The 19,608-nt window shown below is 38.3% G+C and overlaps 2 protein-coding genes across 2 annotated transcripts; one reads left to right on the top strand and one right to left on the bottom strand.

Moving 5' to 3' along the window:
- Positions 1-3,507: 3,507 nt before the first annotated feature.
- On the top strand, positions 3,508-11,484 carry fam89a (family with sequence similarity 89 member A). Its single transcript, XM_067481787.1, has 2 exons — positions 3,508-3,915; positions 5,573-11,484. The coding sequence occupies exons 1-2, from the start codon at positions 3,667-3,669 to the stop codon at positions 5,864-5,866; spliced, it is 543 nt and encodes a 180-aa protein (XP_067337888.1). The 5' UTR covers positions 3,508-3,666; the 3' UTR covers positions 5,867-11,484.
- A 3,218-nt stretch (positions 11,485-14,702) lies between these two features.
- arv1 (ARV1 homolog, fatty acid homeostasis modulator) lies at positions 14,703-19,554 on the bottom strand. The gene is made up of 5 exons (XM_067481786.1): positions 19,399-19,554; positions 18,875-18,994; positions 18,392-18,545; positions 17,550-17,774; positions 14,703-16,552 (listed from the first exon to the last, which is right to left on the bottom strand). The coding sequence occupies exons 1-5, from the start codon at positions 19,492-19,494 to the stop codon at positions 16,425-16,427; spliced, it is 723 nt and encodes a 240-aa protein (XP_067337887.1). The 5' UTR covers positions 19,495-19,554; the 3' UTR covers positions 14,703-16,424.
- Between the last annotated feature and the right edge of the window lie 54 nt (positions 19,555-19,608).

Consider the following 19,608-nt stretch of genomic DNA (forward strand, 5'->3'; position numbering starts at 1 on the left):
AAGAGAACAGGCAAAAATGAGTAGTTCGACAATGCATAAAAGAAGAAATTGTAAATTCTGGGCTTTGAGGCGCCATATCATCTTTCCAGTAGAGACATAAGCAGATATCTTTAGAATTATTAGCTGACTTACTCATTGTGCTTTTTAGTAAGGCAGATTAACACCACCCTGCTAAGGTTACATGCATCCCCTGGGGGGACCACCACATGCCTAATCCTTTGATTTTAGGATGCAGTGATGATGATGACGATGACGAGGAAGGCTTCTAAAGGGTCCATCTGCTCTCCTTTAAACTGTGCAGATGTGGACTATCAGCTGATTGCTAATTGTTCTCAGAGCAGAAATGGGTCAACACTTCAATTTGTTATCTATCCTACATGTTTGGGAGTAAATACAAAAGTTTAAATTTATAGCCCACAGTAAATCAAATCTGAACACTGAGCTAATGTATGAAGTACTAGATTGAAAAATTACAGATTTCAACTTATAAAGCATCCAACCAGCTACAACCTGCCTTGTTCTAGCAAAGCTGGCATTAGCTAGTTCTTTTGGGGTGGATGGTAAATAATGTATAACACATGTTTTTATACCTCTGTTTTTTATTCTCCATTTTAATGATTTATATAGTGATATGATAATAATAATAGCAATATTATTTATTAATGTATTTTTAATCTGTCCATATCTGCTTAAGGAGAATTAAGGGCTGCAACCTATGAAGATTTTTACTATTGATTTATTTATTTGTTATTGAAAAAAGTAATGCAAATACAAAATGTATGCCTTTTACTGGCCTTAAGTCCATAACCTGAAGCAAAGTCCATCCCAGCACCCAGAGCTACATATTAGCCATAAACAAAGATTAGCATCAAATTATTCTGCGTAGTTGTAATAGTTCCTTCTTTTTACTTGCAAAGACTAAAACAATCAACATTTTTTATATCAAGCTGTCCTTTAATTTAAGAAAATAATAATTGCAACTCTAGGCTAAAACAAGTCAATGTTTTTACTGATAGACAGATATGACATTTTCTAAACTCTCAGATAGTGAATAAAAAGGCAGTCAGACTAAGATTCTTTTTAAAGTAATCCATCCTTATGGTATAATGTCCTTCCCTTGTAATGGCCATCCCAACATATTTTCAAACCAAATAATTTTGAAGCAAAGCGAAATGATATATAATTAGCATGTCTCTGAACAATTTAGAGGAGATGGACAAGTTAAAAATAACACAACTGGCAAACATAAACATTTGTATGGCATCATTCAACAAGAAGGCATTTAAGAGTGTCAGGAAATGTGTCAGATTGAAATTATTTCAGTGAAATGATTAAAATAAAGCCTGGAAATGCCAGACTTCAGGCTTCAACCAAGTGCCTGTGTCTGTGTGAGTGTGTGTGTGCGCGCGCACACTGCGACACATGCTTGGCTCGCTGTAAAGTGTGTGTGATGCTTTTGTTTGTTGGTTTCAGGGTTATTATTGCGTTATTGTTGTGGCGGAGCTAAAGGCCGGGGGGGCGGGAAGTGAAGCCCACCATCTGTCCTTTATTGTCACACTATTGTCCAACACACTCCGTTCATGACCTCTAAACCTCTGTCTGGACTCAAAAAAAAACCCCACAATCTTCACTATAGACAATAGACAGACAGTTAGTTTGATATTTCAATATTAGAGAATGAACATTAGACAGATCATGCCTTACATTTTTCTTTAAGTTGTTACTACCATTAATACATTTCAAACATAATTTTAAAAATAGACTTTTTATTTAAAATGTGTACTTTTTGTGTTTACTTAAAAGTGTAAAAACTTATTTTTTAAGAAGTCTGCAGCAGTCAATTAACAGTGTGAATGAAAAGCTAAATATAATAATATAATAATAATAATAGCTAAATATGGTTGATTTGCACATGGAATGCGTCTCATTTTGCATTTTGCATTATTGTCTAGATGAATCATACAATGAAATGTAGCCAAACTATGAGGTCACTTCTTAAAATGTTTTGTTTTGTCTGACCAACAAAAAAAAAATCACTTTATGAGACTTACTATCCGCCCAAAAAAGAAAACCATTAAATATTCACGTTTGAGAAAATAGAACGACCCTATGGTCGGCATGTTTTATTTTCCAACTATCCTCTAATCAGTTAATCGACTAACAGTAGCTGCTCTGTAACTCCTGACAGTAACATTGTTTCATTTTTTGGGGGGGTCTCTGCATAAAAGTAATGATGTATTTTTTCTGTTCTCATCTGCTTTTGTTCAAAGCACTTTGGATAATGATAAACAATCAAACATGAAATTACACATGACACCATCAAAACCAGCAACAAATACAGTTTCCTGCCGCTAAGTGCTGTTAGGGAGACGCCCAGCAGCCACTGTGTTAAAAGGACAGGAAGACGATTTTACAATTTAGCCACAATCCAACGGCGTCAAGTTCACATCAGCTGATCAACACAAGATCAGAAGTTAGTATTCAAAATAAAAGCTGACAAGAAAAGTTTGACCTGTATTGGTCCTCAAAGACAGACACTGTTGTTAAGATCTAATTTGTTAATTTGCTGGAGATTCTTCCACCAAAGGAAACATGTGGATTCTGTGTGAATGAGTAAATGTCAACACTGTAAAACTGCACCCCAAATGTTACTGTCATCCTGTGGGATTTCATTTGCCATGATGTTTTTAATCATGGTATATTGTTTTTTCATTACCTTTCTGTGGCTAATCTCTAGTTGTACTGTCTTCAAAGCTGCAACAAGTAGTGAATTAATTGATAAGTCAATCACATTATTTTTGACAATTGGCTTATTGTTTCAGTTTCTTTCCAAGCAAAAAATAAAAAAATAAAAAAAAATCAAACATTCATTGGCATTAGCTTCTCAAATGTGAAAACTGGTGGGGGTTTTTTTGTCACATATAACTTTTTATGAAACATTTAGATTCATCTCCGGTAGACTGGCAAAACCCTCTCTCCAAGTGGCTGTAACCATGCATTAATAACTGTAACTATAAGAATCCTAAACATGATTATATTACATATACCAATAAAAAGTGCAAACAACTATAGTGACAGAGTTGTATCAAGGTTAAAAAGCAGGTACCTATGTGTGTGTAACTAACAATATCCTGGCCCAAATAAAAAAATAACAAAAACAGGTGAAATCAAGTTAAAAAGAACGTTTTTAATCCCAGTGCCCAGGAAAACATGATAGGTGTCACTATTTTTTGTAAATTATGAGATTTGTATGTATGGACGATGTGTATGTTGGATATATATCCAACATTGTCCAATGATTTAAATAGCAAAGTAATCAAGGTAAATATGCAAAGTCACACTGAGAGACGTACTGAAAGTACGCGTTATACTGTCATTTCATTTTTAAGGCAATTTATTTCAAAATCCACAAACATGCGTAAAATGTCAAAAAACGATACGTTCACAAGATGTGCTTTTACTTTGATGATCCAACCGGAAACGCAATGACATCTTTACGTCAGACTTGACGTGGCGACGCTGGTTGGGAGAACTGCGGCTGTTGCTCTGTGTGCTGGGTGCGGGAGACGGTTGTGTGTATAGTCCCAGTGGTCGCAGTCTTTGCGAGCGAAGCCATCGAGCCAAGTGGAAAAAGTACAGTTTCTTCGGTCAGTAACACACGGGACGATGAATGGGAAGTCAACGAACGGTACGGGGGGAGGAATGGCCTGCATCGAGGGTCTGCCGCCGTTGCCGAAGAGCCTGAGCGGCTTGCTGAACTCCAGCGGCGGCTCTTGGAGGGACATGGAGAGGATGTACGTGAAGAAAACCATGATCCAGGACGACCTGAGCCGAGGCAGGAACAACGCCGACAACCTGCTGGCGAACAAGCCGGCCAACCTCGACGCTGCTCTGGCTCTTCTGCGGAAAGAGATGGTAAAGACTTTAGGCTTTTTAAAAATACAGAAAAAAACGGTGTGGTCATCCCGGGGTTTCTGTGGAAAAGCGTTTAATCCCAACACGCATGCAGGCAGCAGAATCGTGTAAAGAAGCTCCGGTAGTTTCATGTTGTCTGGCCTCTGGGCGAACTACACCGACTTTAGGACACAGCTTAAGCCTTTTTACACATTATTAGTGTCTCCTGGTGGATTCGGCATAAATCCCATGAACATTATCGAAATGAAACACGAACTTTATCAGCTTTTTGCAGGAGCCTTATTGGAATTCAAAAGGAGCTAAATAAAACATCAAAGTCCAATAATTTCTGGTTGGATTTTGTTCCATGGATCATGTGTTTGCCTAGTTATTTAGAGATCATGGTAATTGTTGTTTAATGCTATATTTCTACAACACACAGTTGTTGTTTATTATTATGTCAAGCTAAAAACAAAAAGAGATTTAAAAAAAAAAGAAAGAAACTACCAACAAAAACATGAGTGCATGAGAAAATGGGTTTAGGGCTTTGTGTTTGATTGAGGCAATGATTTATATTCTAAGCAAAATGTTATTCCTTTTTAGCTTTAATGAAAAACTCCTCTTACATTCACTGAGGTGTAACCAGAGCCAGACACTGTGTCTTTATTTATTTTTTTAAAAACACACTCTTACGCTGCCTCCAGCAGCAGAGATTGTTATCAGGGCCATACCAGAATTCATAATTACTGTAAACTCCTTAATAGCTCTTAGATATTACAACAGTCGTGTTTCGTCAGTGCCGGGTATGTGCAAGAAAAAAGATCAAAGTGTTGCACAACCTCTACCCCTTTGCCATTTTTTAAAATTTCTGTTAGGGGCTTTTCTAAACCCTGTTTTTGCTTCATGTGCTTTACTCTCCCCGCAGCAAATTCCCAGCTCGAGGCTTATTGCTGATGCTGTTAATGTATTACCACGAGTTTGTAGTTGTCTAATCAGCTGTCGATGTCCTATATTTTCGGAACTCTAAGCCGCTCGTCAGTTCACAGGGCACTGTGGTCAGCCTGAGCTATTTGAACGGACTATGACTTGCATGTCTGTTCACTGGAACACAATGCAGTGACCCTCAGCTCAAACTGCATTGTCAGCTGAGGTGTATGCAGCAGAAAAGCCCCAGTAGTTATTTTGGACATAGTCATGTCCTTTTAGGGAAGTATAGTGACCCCTGACCCTACACATTTATAAGTTACAGCAGATCTGTTCAAAACAAGTTGATGTAGTCATAGGCTCATAGGCAATACTGTGAGGTTTTTTTCTGAAATTTTATAAATATTGAGTTCATCTAGAAAATACTATTCAGCAGATTAGTATATAGAAGAGGAATATCTAATAGTGGCCATTTTAGTAGTTTGGAACATTGAACAAAGTCTGATGCAATGTTGAGCCTTTGTTCAAAAATGTGTAGTCAGTTGTTCATGCGTGAACATTTACTCCACTTTGCGTCAGACTTGTCATGGTTAAGTTTGTTGTTCTTTGTTAAACTAATAGTAGCAGATGTCATGTAGAACCAGCAAACATTCCTTTGAAAAAATAAAATCAAAAGGGATTTAAAAAATGCTGAATGACTCACATTAGAAATGTTTCCTGTACTAATCAGGATCTGCCTTCTACCACCCTCCAGGTGGGTTTGCGTCAGCAGGACATGTCCCTGCTGTGCCAGCTGTGGTCGCTCCATGAGTCAATCCAGGAATACAAGGGGAGCTGCCAGGACCTAAGCGCGGCCTCAAGCCTCAGCATGATGGAGAACGGCTATTTCGACGAGGACGATGAGTATTACACGGAGTCCGGCACCACTCCTACTGGGGAACAACCGGATGGAGAAGTTGGAGAGGGGGCAGCGACAATGGGAGCGACCAAGAACGGGAGCACCTGCGGCAAAGATGACAGCTGGGACTCCTTTCATGTTACCATCTGAGACCTCATTCTTAACGTTACTCTGCAGATGCATCTGCATTTTGGGGGTATCAGACAGAATTAAGCTAGAGGACAAGTTCAGTTGTTTTGGAAACATTTTGGCCCCCAACAAGGGAGTGGTTGTTATTGATAGCAACGTATAGCAGATTCTAAATGTGAAGCACCAGCTGCCAGTTTAACTTGAGCTCCTCCTCAGGTGAAACATATGCCTGCTTGTGCTGCAGATTTGTTTTTTGGTTTTTATTGCAGCATGACCAAGAGCTTCATCAAACTGCAGAGCTGAGCAGCTGAATGTTTTTTTTTTTTTTTCAAACAAATGTCTGTTTAAAACCCTCTGAAACTCAGGAGTTGTGGTGGATTGTATTTAAAGACTCCATATACTCACAGTTGGTCAACATATACAGTATATCTCTTTTTACAAACAGCTGTGCTGCCACTTCTGTATCAAGTGGTTTTGCTAGCCAGGCACCCTTTTTGTCAGAACTTTTTACATATACACTATATAGATATATGAACAAAGTTTTATTATTTATTATATAATATAAATAACAAGTATTTGCTTTCCTGTTACTCTTTATAGAGGTTTTGTACTGCAACTCTACCCAGGTACAAGGATGCAGCATTTAAAGGTTGGAAATACCCCAAACTGGGAGTTCAAGAGTGAACACACAGGGAGGGATTTCTGAGCTCTGCAGTCTGCGTTTGTGCAAAGAGATGATCAGCTTTGTGGACACATTGAGAGACATTGGGTGGAATTTTAGTGATGAAGTGAATAATGTACATCATTTCAGAAAGTCTGGATAGACGTTGGTCTCAGCGATGGAGAAAGGTGGCGGCCTCATACCAAGACTCAGAGTCTTGTTTTGCTCTTGCTCAGAAAATGTGACGTGTTCAGGATGCTGGAAACCGTTGGTCGATTTGCGCTGTTGAAAAGCAACAGTGTGGTAGGCTGCAGACACACTAGTGCTTTTCCCCTGAACTTCAAAACTGTTACTGGTCAGACACATTAGAGGCAACTTTAATGCATCGCTGCTTTCACTATATAAGACCCTGGTTTTGTCCATTAATGGTGTTAAACAGCACATTATGACCATTCTAGTTCATGACAACTGGTCTCATTTTCAGAGATATGCCACAGATATTTTCACTTATATCAGTGATAACATTGTGGTCACCAAGCTAATTGCTGACCTCTGAGAAAGTTGCAGCATTGCCAAGAAAATCTGACAAACTCGAGCAGCTTTTCCCAGTCAGTTAGGACAAAGCCAAAACCATGAAAGTAAACCCCGGATTGAAATATATCAAAAGTACTCAAGTAGCAACAATAAGCAAAGAGCAGGAAAAAGTATATTCAGCAATTTTTCAGATGATAACCAGCTTTGACACATGTGTTCTTAATAGACTGTCAAATACATGATTGCAAGAGTTGAGAAACTGATGTGATGAGATCAGCTTCTCACATAATTTGCACTTGTATAGAAGTGAAATTGATGTTTAAATCTGATCTGTGGTGATCAGAGTGTGTGAATATTGCGGTCGTGGTCAAATTGTAAGCACGTTTGTCATCTAGCCACAAGTCTGTGGTCACGGTGACCTTCAGATGTTGCTCACAGTGTAAACACGCAGCTTTGGCTCTACATCTAGTAGCAAGTCAGTTGAAAACAAGGTATTGTAGACTTTGTATTCAGCATAACACTCATTACACATGCTACCTGATCATATTTAAGCCTTGTCAGATGCGTGTAGTGGATATTAAGTGTTTCTTCATACCTGCACACCCTCTAGGGACTGTTAAAATATTCAAACATTCAATTATGTGGAGTTTCCATTACAATTACAAGACAATACTGGTGGTTACTAACATGATTGTAACAGCAGGTGTTTGTAATTCAAGAGAAACTTCCCTTCATTCCATGGGGATAAGACCTCTAGTTTGTTGAAATAATTATCTTTTTGGCTGATGGATCACTTCTTACTCTTGAAAAGTGTTTCTTGTTTTGTTTTTTTAATTGCAACTTCAAGCAGAAACACTCCACAATTGCAGCCTTACTTTCAACTCGAGGTGTGTTTTATGTCTTCATCCAACAGGGCAACGATATGACTGGTCTGCTCTGGCTTCCTTAAAGGGCAGCTTCACCAATTTTCAACTTGGCTTTAGTTTAGGGTCTAAATATACAATAATGGTTTTAAACTTCTCTCTGACTTCCCTATACTAAAATACCTCTTCTTCTGGATGAAAAATGCCTCCAGATGACATTACTTGGAGGAACTTACCGTTCAGATTATGTCATCTTGTTGCTCACACTGTGGAGGTTCTGATCGTGGTCAACCTGCTTTTCCAGAGCTCCCCAAGATGATGTTATCTGAACTCCCAATGATGTAAAACTCCTCCGGGTGATGTCGTCTGGAGGCATTCTTCATCGAGGAGAAGAGAAATATTTTAAACTAGGGAAGTCAGAGAGAAGTTTAAAAGTATTATTGTATATTTAAACCCTAAACTAACTTGTAGCATGCAGCGCCACCGCTCAATAGACCACACTATCAGATAAGACTTTACTGTTTTTAACTTTGAAAATGTGTAGAAAGTTTTGTTTTCTACTAATTTGTTAATTTATCATCTGTTTGTAGACTGATCCACTAGTTGTGTGCTTGTGGGATACAAACCAAAGAAAGTGTAGCTCTCAAAATGAAATGTATTTGGTTAATGCAGTCTTAACTTATTATCTTGAATGGTTTTGTTTAGGTTCCAAGGTACAGAACATAATGATATCTGATGTCTTTAGAATCAGCTCATGAATGGAGTTGAACAGTTACGTCAACCATGTTGTTATCTGTCCTGCAAAAAGTTACTGGAGCAAAGACGATGCCTTTTGTCAATTTTAAACAAAATGTTCCGTTTTTAATCACAGCTATGGTAAAATTGAAGCCGTCAAAAAAAAACATTTGCACGTGATGTGTAAGATGTGTAGTAACAGTGTACAGAAGCAACAATTGCATAGTTACGATGTGTTTATCTACAGACTATAAAGCAATGTAATAGATGGAGCTATAAAAAATTGAGGTAAAGATTCAAATCTCAAGGTTAATCCTGCTTTTGGTCTTATAAGAGCCTTTACCAATAGGAACCTACTATTATTTAAAGGAATAGTTCAATTAAAAAAAAAAATACACACATTTGCTTTTGGAAATGAGAATATCAATACTAGTCATGTATCTGTCTATAGGATTACAGCCAACAACTGGATGGCTTATCTTAGTATAAAGCCTGGAAATAGGTCAACAGCCTGGCTCAAAATTCAAAAGGTTCCGGGCGCCAGGCAAAGATCAGTGTGTGCCAACAAGATGGTTGACTTAAAGCGTTGGCTACAAGTTGTCAATTAGACTTTTGTCGTTGTGGTTTATTGTCTAGACAAATGGTTTTCTCTAACTGTAACTGCTCGACCTTATTGTGTAACCATAACCATCTTTGTCCCAAGGTCTGTTTTCTGCCAAAATTACCAACTTCCAGCCAACTGTCCTATTCCCTGGAGCTATTAGGATTTTCTCTATCACATATGTACCCACACACTACAAGCTAATATCTACAAGTTTGTAAATAGGACTAACGTGAGCCTCGGCTTATTGTGGTCGTCCTGACCACATCACCTAATAAGTCTGACTGAATGTTTGCTCTCTGTCATTTGCTGAGGGTATGTGAACATGTTAATGAAAGTTTGCCACTGACAGTAAACCTGGATCGGAATGCTACATGTTTCCTCCGCAATGAACCAATTAGGGTCAGTTTAAACACACAAATATTTTACTAATCTGAAGCTCAAAGCACAGTCAATGAAACAACATATTGTTGCAGTTTAAAACATTACAGAAGTAATGTTGACCCAGGCCTTTTATTGGATGTCTACACAGTCAGTGCCTTTTTAAACCTTCAGGTCTCAGATCTGTGGCTTGTTCAAGATGGGTTATGATAAAATACCATAAAGTGTTTGACATGCAATTGTTTTTAAAGCTGCTATGTGCAGAATTTGAAACTCAATGACTTCAGCAACCTCCTAAATCTCTTTAGTGGCAGTGTTTTATACCATGCCATGTTGGAAACATGACTCGCAACCACATGTCACCAAGTGCGTCATTGTGCTCCAACTCCAAATAAAAAAATATCCCAGAAAGAGCTGATTACAATGTTGAGTTCACCCTTATGTGCACAATGCAACAGTTTGGAGTAGTGTGTTTGTGTGTGTGTTTTTTTTATTTTTTTTTGTTTTTTTGGGTTGCTCCACTCTAGACAACCTTAGGGGAGAAATTGTACACATGCAACATGAACGGCAAATTATGGACGACAGTTACATGCTCAATTTCCTAAATTTTACGCTGTCAGCTCTACATTTAGCAGCTTTAACATCAGTCATGTCATGAATCAGATAGGCTACATGGTGCAAGCTTCACTTATTCAAACATGTGATGTGTTCCACTCTTATTTTGCACTAGTTTGTGGCTGTTATGTGTCGAATCCCCCAAAACTACAGCTACCTGATCCTCTTTGAGTCCGTCTTTTTTACACAGGCACAAAGTGCTCCTTGTACTATAGCACTACTGTAACTAAATCCAGCACAAGAAAAGTTAAAAAAGCCGATTTAAATTGAACACCAGCAAATTGTGTCCAGTGTCACATTAAATGAATTGTGTGTATTTCCTACTTTTACAATCCCTCTCTTAATGTATTAAATGTGTGATGTGGTTCTCAGGGTAAGCTTGTGGCACAGTGTTGTTGGCTCCTGGTGAGAATGTGTTAACCCTGGAGAACAGCAGAAATTCAGTGGAAACATCGGAATACAATTGTAACGTGACAGTGGGTCCATTCTGTTATTTTGTGGTACGTTTCAAAGCTGAATATCTTGCCAAATGTAACGTGAGTAACACCCACACGTATCAGCGACACTGAATTGTTATTTACAACGTAAAGGGTGAATATAATATAGTGCAACTTAATGATTTTTAACTTTAAAGAAAAATCACACGGGGAAATCCAACATTAGAGAAGAAAGACTATTTACTTCTTTAAGCGGCTACATTCAGACATGCGTCAGTGTGCACACCCCTGCACTACACTGAAGTGCAGGGGTGAAGCAGTCAAGGAAATATAGGAAGGATGTGGAAGTAGGCACACCAAACAATAGCCAATTATAATGTGTCAACACAGAATGACTGGATTTACGATCAATGAGATTTATTCCCATAATGTGTTGATCTGAATAAATGCAACAGAGAATATACACTTATGCAGTCAGCTGTTATCATTGACATACATAAATACACAGATTATAATCCAATTTTTCTATGTACTGTCACTGTTCAATTGATTGAAATTTGTGAGCAAAAATGTAATAGGAGACCAGAAGTGACTTTTCTATTTATTCTGTATATCATTCGTCCTAATCATTAATCTTTCATTAAATCGCTATAGTGAGAAATGGTTTTAATGTCTTGTGTTGAATTAATAAAGGTTATTCAGTCATTCGATGGCTGTGTTGGATTGTTAATCTATGAGTGACCACAATACTGTTAAACAGCCTCATACTATAGTTATTATACTGATATGAATTTAATAAAGGTGTTACATACTTTTGGGTCAGAGTGATGTTTCATACACAACAAAAGAATTTTTTTTTAATTGCTTTGGGTTTTGTGTTTTTTTTTCAAAAATATATATTATTAGGCTCAGTGGTAGAGCATTGGGTTGGGATGCAGGAGGCAGTGGGTTTGAATCCCACCCCACCAGGTGTGGCCCCACCCAGCCACCAAGGGAAACTTTGGTCCCGAGCCCGGACAAAAAAATGGAAGGGTTGCGGCAGGAAGGGCATCCGGCATAAAAAACACATGGCAAATCAACAAACATGTTCTGCTGTGGCGACTCCTGAAGGGACAAGCCGAAGGCCATTAATATTTGAAAGTATCTGGATTACAGACTTTGCAGAATAGAGACTAAAGTTTCTTCCTTCTAGACCATCCAGTGTTTTCTGGATGGTCTAGTGGCTTGGGGACAAGCCAAAGACATTTGTCTTTGAAGCAAATTTAGGAAAACCTGCAGACAGGTAATTTCCTTTTCTCCTACCACTGCAGCTGTCACCTGGAGTTTAATAAAAAGAAATACAGAAACCAAGAACAGCCACAAATGTTTTTTTTATGCTGTTATCTAATGATCAGTCCCACTGTAGTGCTTGATTTTATGTTATGTTAAATGTGAAGTTACATAGAATTGTTGCGACTGTACCATCCAGCATTCCTGGAGAGACTGAGTTATCTTGTTATCTCAGGAAAACAAAGTCAATTTTCTTGTGTAAAGCGATAGTTTATCTCAGATTATTATCCCATTAACATGAGCATTCATGGACATTATTGGCTTCCATACTTTCAGGAGTTTAATGTCCCATGTTGGTTTAAATGTGTTTCAGAAGGTTTTGTAACATTGCAAGAATATACAGTTTAGCTACAACCAACTATTAGCAAGCTAATGTCCTAATAGGTTAAAATGCATGTTTTCTTTGGTCAATTACTTCCTGCAGCACGTCAGCATGCAAACATTTGCTAATCAGCATGAAACACATTCCACAGCTTGATATTATTGTTTGCAGTCATTTGGCCGTAAAGCAAAGTACAGGGCAAAGTTTTGACCTGATGATACAGAGGTTGAATAGAGTCAGCAGGGAAGGCACATGTGAATCAAACAGTAAATACAGTGTAATAAGATGTCGTTAAGACATTTTGCATAAAGCCAAAAGGATGATCCTCATGGTGTTGGGAAAGTCAGGAAGTCAGTGAGATTCATCCTCTGGAGAAGATAAATGTATACATCCGTCATGTAGAGATACATGATGTATTACTGTGATACTGTAACTATTGATAACAAAAATAATCTTCATCTCACAAACCACAACCAACTCCACAGCTTTGTTAAACCAAACTGCACTCTTCGTGCTGCTCTGCCTGCTGACCTACTTTTTTCCTCCTTTTTCCTGAATGGCTCTCACTCTGACCTGCATTTAAATACACTGATCTGCATTTGGGTCTTGCCTAGCTGCCATGCTGGTGCAGTTTTGCTTTAATTGATCATTACTGCAGCCGTGAATGGGCTGGCTTTGATGTAGCAGCTGCTCATGCTGGGAGCTTCAGATAAATTACTGATGATGATAGCACTGTTCCTATTTCAACATTCAGAGATTATTCAAGTTCCCACAATCCTCCTTGAGAGACTGCAAAAAATCACCATATCACATCATATATCTGCAGCATATTTTCTGGTGGTTTGTGATAAAATGGTGAAGATTAGCAGCAAAACCTTAGAGTCTGACAGCGTAAAAATCAGAGACCTTGAAACACAAACCGATTCCCCAGTGAACACGATAGATTTATGCTGAAGGCTGTCGAGTGTGTTTTTCACCCAGATGAGGGAACTGCAAACTGAGCATTTTTACTGCCTGTTGTATCTAACCACTGTAGTGAAATATGTACATTTACGTTGGTTACATGGTATTCACAGGTAAATATTATAGATCCTTTTTATAATCTATTATACTCATAGGTAAAAATAAAATGATTGGCTTTACAAACCTATTATCATCATTAAAACCATGATACATGTCTTACTGGTAAAACTGGAAACAGACCCTGCAAAAACAGTAAAAATGATCATTTGTTAATGCGTTTGCAATAGTATACATACCTGAACGAAGAACATTTACTACATGTAATAATAGAGTATTTTTGCATGTTGACGTTGCTTCGTAAATGCACCATATACGAATTAGAATATTTCTAACAACCACTGTTTTCTTGACATGTTACAGCATCATTTTCATATTTTGAAGAATTCTTAACTCCAAATTGTGCAACTTGCATTTATTATCATTTGTTAGCTAGTATTGAAAAGCAAATGTAAAATAAAGCTGGACTAGACCAGATGTAACTGTAACTGCATATATATGTATAAAAAGTAAAATGAAAAATTAAATGTTGGGGCTGTGTGTCGACATTTGTGCAGTGTGCATCATTTAAAGCCTATGTTGTCTCTCTCTCTCTCTGTGCCCCCGTCTCGTGCTGCCTGTCTGAACGGCTGTTAGGAGATTAGAGCAGATTACCATAATCTTAAGCGAGAAAGCAAATCCAAGGTGCACATCACTCTCTCCACGGGGAGGTATGGGACAGATTGTAACATCAGAGCCGGGCTGTGAGGGCCAGCAGAATGCTTGTCTATCACAGTGACATGCAGGAAAGCTGTGTCTCCTCTCAGTACAGTACAGTACACTGGTGCTGATTGTTCTAGTCTAAAAATGTTGATTGTCCTTCTGACATAACTGCAGCAGAGGAGTTTTAAATAATGTAACTAACAATGAATCTAGGTGTGGCTGCAGCAGTCAGCCATTTGGTCCAGACTGAAGCGTTTTGACTGAAAAATCTTTTATATAATGATGTATCCTAATGTCATTGCTGATCTCCCGTCTATTCTTCTGGCACCACCAGCAGGTTCATATTTGTGGTTTGAAGTGAAATGTCTCAACATATATATGCAATTATAGTTTCTCTGAGGTCTAACAGATGTCAAAATTGAGACATTTTACCATTTCATGGAAAATATTAGCTCAACAGAGGCAAAAAAAAGCTGGAAAAGCTATTTCTGCAATCAAAAACAAATGGAGGAGCATTTGACAACTAATTAGGTTAATTGACAACCGGTCAGTAACATGGATGTGAGGTGACTGCTGTTGCAGTAATCTGATTACACTCAGATTAAACCACTTGCGTGCCACAGTCACTGACCAACACTTTTAGAAACACTCTCAGTGGCTTGTGCACAAAGACTTTTTAATCACTCCTTGAATAAGATATACAAACAAAACAAATATATATTCCGTTACGTCTTTCCTGTGCTATTCTCCCCGATGGGAGCAGCGCAGATACACCCAGGGGAGGACACTTAACAAAACATTCCACATTCGTGTGCTGTCTCCTCAACTATTCACAAGCCTGTAACAACATGAACTCACGTGCAGTGTACACACACACACACAAACTGACCTGAGCAAATATATTAAGACTATTATTTTTGCAGAGATTGGGAATGACACACACGAGATGGTAAAAGGGAGATTGTTGAGATGTTTGAATCTCACTGAATATTTTGGGCATTTTTTAATATGTATTAGTCTTAAAGTAAAACCTGTCGAATAACATCCTTTTTTGAGAGGCACATATAAAAATACCTTAGGACATTTGAAAATTATATTAATTGACTTAAAGGAGCTAAATGTAGCAATTTTAAACGAGAAGATCATTATTTTGCAGAAATCTCCATTTAAGAAAAACTATCAACAGTGTCACCATTAACATGCCTTTACTGTGGGTTTTGTGTCAAGTGATTGTACCTGGGGCAGTTTTCTGACCATTGCTTTATAAAACAATAACTTAAGAGCAAGAGGATGTTATTCTAGTAGCAAAGAGTTCATAGGTTACAGTGATGGCAGGTGGTGGAAGGAGTAAAATGCACATGGAAAAATGTCCCCAAAAGAGTGGAGGTAAAGGACTAGGTCACATTTCCAGAAAGTTGGTCTGTTCAAAAGCATTTTGTAGTAAAAATGTATAAAATGTTTATGGTAATATTACTAAACCCTGACTATAATTTGATGCAGCAAGTTTAAAATTATAACCTGAAAAACACTGAATGTCTATCACTTTTACCCTTGATGGTGTGTGAGAGCGTATCCCTATCATTCTGGGGGCTGATGCAACTATCATTTCATACTGTGGATAAATGCAGTGAATCCTCCCATTCCACAAACACCTGGTCTGATGAGATTTTCTGGTATTTCTGCTAGATTAGTACATTTTGCAGCATGTTTGTTGACATCTTATCAACTAAGCAAGTATTCCACGTACCAATGAAGATAAAGAAAGTCAATAACATCAGCCTTACTTAGCCTGGGTGGGAACATTTAACCATGTGTGAGTTAAGGTAAGTATTTCACCACTGAGATAAGCAATGTGGAGAGTGTTGGCTGGGCGTCAACAGAGAAGTTGTTATTGTCTGCCCTGAAGCTAGAGCGCGTCAGGTAGTAATTAAGGTGAGGAGACATGCCGATGTCAGCTGTATTCCTAAATCTCACTAAAATTGTGATTTTGTAGTTCACTGTCCACTTTAAAACAAAATCCCGGGCACATCCTTGATATTTGTCTAAAACGACAATGGATGTGTACAGTAGAATTCGTTCCAGAGGCTCCTTGCCTCCATTTGAGCAGCAATACTCTTCATGTTGGTTATGATTTTCTCACGCCCTCTCCCACCATGGAGTGCCAGAGAGGCCTCTGTCACACAGGATCCAATGCAAGCTCATGCTTTTGGGTGGTGGTGAAATGAACAGAAGTGACTGGCTGCCACAATACAGTAAGAGAGAGAACTTTTCCAATCCTCGTGTGGAGAAGGTTTAATAATAAAATAATTGCCTCTCTCTGCAGCAGGCTGGCATCTACGTTCACTTGTTCATCCCTGCGATTACTGACATTTCTCTTTTTCAATCAAAAGTCAAAATGTCCTGGATGCTCCACGGAAGTCTGGTACAGGCCTGAGTGACACAGGTCTCTGCGATCACACCTACACATACGGCCATCAGTGAGAGACGTCGACTGCTGTTCAGGATCACTGCAGAGAAGATAAAAAAAGATAAAAATGTAAAAAGGGGCCAAAGAATACAGGAAGTGTTCCATAGACAGCTGTTCTGTTCATGTTAGTTACAGACTTCTCATTAATCTGTACGTAAAGAAAAAAAAAAAGACTATAGAAAGAGTCGCTTTTTACATTCAGACATTACATTTTAAATTCAGAAGACACAAAGCAGACAAGGCTAAACTTGCTACATCACTGCATCAGATTTACTGTAATCTGTTCTTTATTAATATAACACAAACAAAGTCCTCATCAGATGTTGTTATATATTGGTCAATATTATGTTCTTATGAAGATGTTATCCTCCTACACATAAAGACTGATGCCTAAATAGTTGTGGCTTTTAGGGTTTGTTAGATGCTGGGTTTTTATTAACAAATCTGAGCTCCACGTGTGTAAATGTGGTACGAAACCTTTCCACAACCCCGCCTAAAAGATTTGCTAAAATCCTTTTTTCAGTGTGGTAATATTCCTTAAAGATTTCAAAGAAAACATTTGCACAGTTTTCAATGTCTGCACCACAAGCACACAGCCTGAAAAGCCTCTGACTTTTCAGTATAATCGCGTTTCCCTAACCTCAATATTTATCTCATGCAAAAGGATGGACCGACATCGAACCCTTGAGTTTCATCACTGTCGTTGGTAAAAATACAGCAGCAACTGTTGTTTCATTTTACTTTGTATAAGCAGCAGATCACACAGTTTTAATAGGGATTATTTTATAAACTCAAAGTAGTTTTAAAGAAACCTGTTCACAGTGAGTACTGGAATATGCAGAGTAATGGGGCATATACACACAATGGCCAATTTATTAGGTACACAGGTACATTCTAATGCGTTCCAATATAGCAGCATAAAGATTGTATAAAATATTACTAGCACACAGTTCTTCATACATATAGCCTCTTATGTCTGCTCTCAAAGTGCACCTGTTTGATGCATTTACTTTAAAATGTACTGAATTTTCTCCTACCTCTGATAGCCTGTGAATTTGAAGTAAGTACAAAGACTTTGATGAGGCCCAGACAGAGCGGCGAGTAGTCATGCTCCCAGATGACAGCAGGTATGAGGAGGACTTTTCCGTAGCAGGACAGCAGCAGGGCTCTTAGGAGCAGGCTTTGCTCTACGGTGGCACCCAGTACACGAACCGCAAACACCCAAAGGAACAACAGCACACCGCCGCAGAACGCTGACAACTCTGCAGGTCCAGTAGACAGAGATTGGAGATGATGATGATAAAACTACAGACTCATGTGTGGAAGATTCAGCCTGCATCAATGTGTTGTCGTTGATTGAGTCAGTTATCAACACTTTAAGGTTACAACTTCAAAATATGAATTCCTACTTTACTGTTTCATAGGGTTTGGATTGCTTACATTTAAAAGACTTAATAATTCAGATATTAATTCACTGAATAAATAACGAGTTAAGGAAAACAATTATTAGCTGCAACCCTGCCTGTTTCCAGAACTCTGAACAGCCAGGAATATTGTTTTCAGTGATTAAAATACAGGAGACAGAAATGAAATTATAGAGTAAAGAGGCTACTGTGATAGACTGACCAAAGGCTTTACAAAGGTTTTTAAATAAGGTTTAAAAATTGTTTTAAAATGACATGATACAAAACTGTGAAACAGGCCATTAGAATCTCCTCAAATTTAAGGTGATTTTTTCAAATTATGCTTTTTGTTCAATCATAACCAGTCTTTGGGCTGGCTAAGATGGAACTATAAAGATATTGAAGTTAACCACTCACATTCATTCCATTTATCTATCAGACATACACATAAATGATCTTTGGTCATATTTTCTTACCAAGGGCTGCCAACCCAAACATGCTGTAGAATTCCCATTCCTTGGTGTACCTGATGAAGTCGGCAGGGTCGCTGCTCTGCTCAGAGCCATGTCGCTGAGACCACCTGAGATAGGCTTCACACAGCAGACAGAACACGCACAACTTCCAGTGGATCTAAGAAGAAGTAGATGTATAATCACATATATGCTATCTGAAAAAGCAAACTTTCATCTTTGAGGCTATCGAAGTTGAGTTTGTTCCAAAGCCCTTGACAATAAGTTCCTTCAACCTTCTAGGAAAATGAGGCTAATGTAATCCAAAAGTGCATCCATCCAAAAAGGTTATAAAATGTTTGTTTATTAAAAGGCACCTATTTGGGTGCATTCGATAGCTCGCTTGTTCACCGAAAGCTAAATTGTGTGACTACAGAAAGTATATGTCCACACAAAGTTAAGCTCTCCAAGAGTTATACAACTGCAAGCTGCAAAAGTTTTGGTACTCACATTTAAGCTCGTGTTAAACAAAATGTGTCTGAAAGCCTGAGTCTTGCATAAAATGGCATCTATCAGGATGATAACTGGGTCATATTCTATGTATTTGTCCACTGGCTTCTGGCAGGACTCCTGAAGAAACAGATACAACAGGTAACATCAACACTGCAATTAAAATTATTAAAGCTATTAATAATCTATAAAAAAAAAGGTTAAGGTAGGTTGTCCAGGTTGTGTTTATTGGTTAGCTATATGTAGTTGTTTTAGCTGAGTTTGCTAACTCACACACGCACACACAGGTGTACTGTGTGTGTAAGGAGCATCGCTGTACACACATCGACATAGGCTGATGGAATCACTTACATATTACAAGCCTTACATATCTACCAAAAATATTCAGTTTTATAAAGGTGGAAGTTAATTTGAGATGTGGGCATGTTTGATCCAAAACCAGTTAGCTAACGCTAGCATGGTCATCGTTAACTAGCTTAGCTTAAACAAACAACTCAAATAGAAGATGTTAATAATTAACGCACACATATGGTTAACTTAAGGATCCCGTTGGTGTAATCTCGGTGCAGTTCCGCTGCTTTTTCGTTACATTCAATACACCTAAAGACACTTTCCCCCATTCTCTCAGCTGTAAACACGAGCGACAACCAAACGGGAAGTGAAACGGATTTTAATTACTGCCTTCAGAGTAAGAGTTCATCATAATGGTTCACGTTTTTTGCACGGTTCGCCAA

The sequence above is a fragment of the Channa argus genome, chromosome 17 (genome assembly GCF_033026475.1).
Source record: "Channa argus isolate prfri chromosome 17, Channa argus male v1.0, whole genome shotgun sequence".
Lineage (NCBI taxonomy): Eukaryota > Metazoa > Chordata > Actinopteri > Anabantiformes > Channidae > Channa > Channa argus.

Coding starts and splice junctions, on each gene's coding strand:
- fam89a (XM_067481787.1), top strand. CDS start 3,667: ATGAATGGGAAGTCAACGAACGGTACGGGGGGAGGAATGGCCTGCATC. Junction 3,916..5,572: donor CTCTTCTGCGGAAAGAGATG/GTAAAGACTTTA, acceptor ACCACCCTCCAG/GTGGGTTTGCGTCAGCAGGA.
- arv1 (XM_067481786.1), bottom strand. CDS start 19,494: ATGGGGGAAAGTGTCTTTAGGTGTATTGAATGTAACGAAAAAGCAGCG. Junction 18,546..18,874: donor TGTTTAACACGAGCTTAAAT/GTGAGTACCAAA, acceptor ACTTCTTCTTAG/ATCCACTGGAAGTTGTGCGT. Junction 17,775..18,391: donor GTTTGGGTTGGCAGCCCTTG/GTAAGAAAATAT, acceptor CTGGACCTGCAG/AGTTGTCAGCGTTCTGCGGC.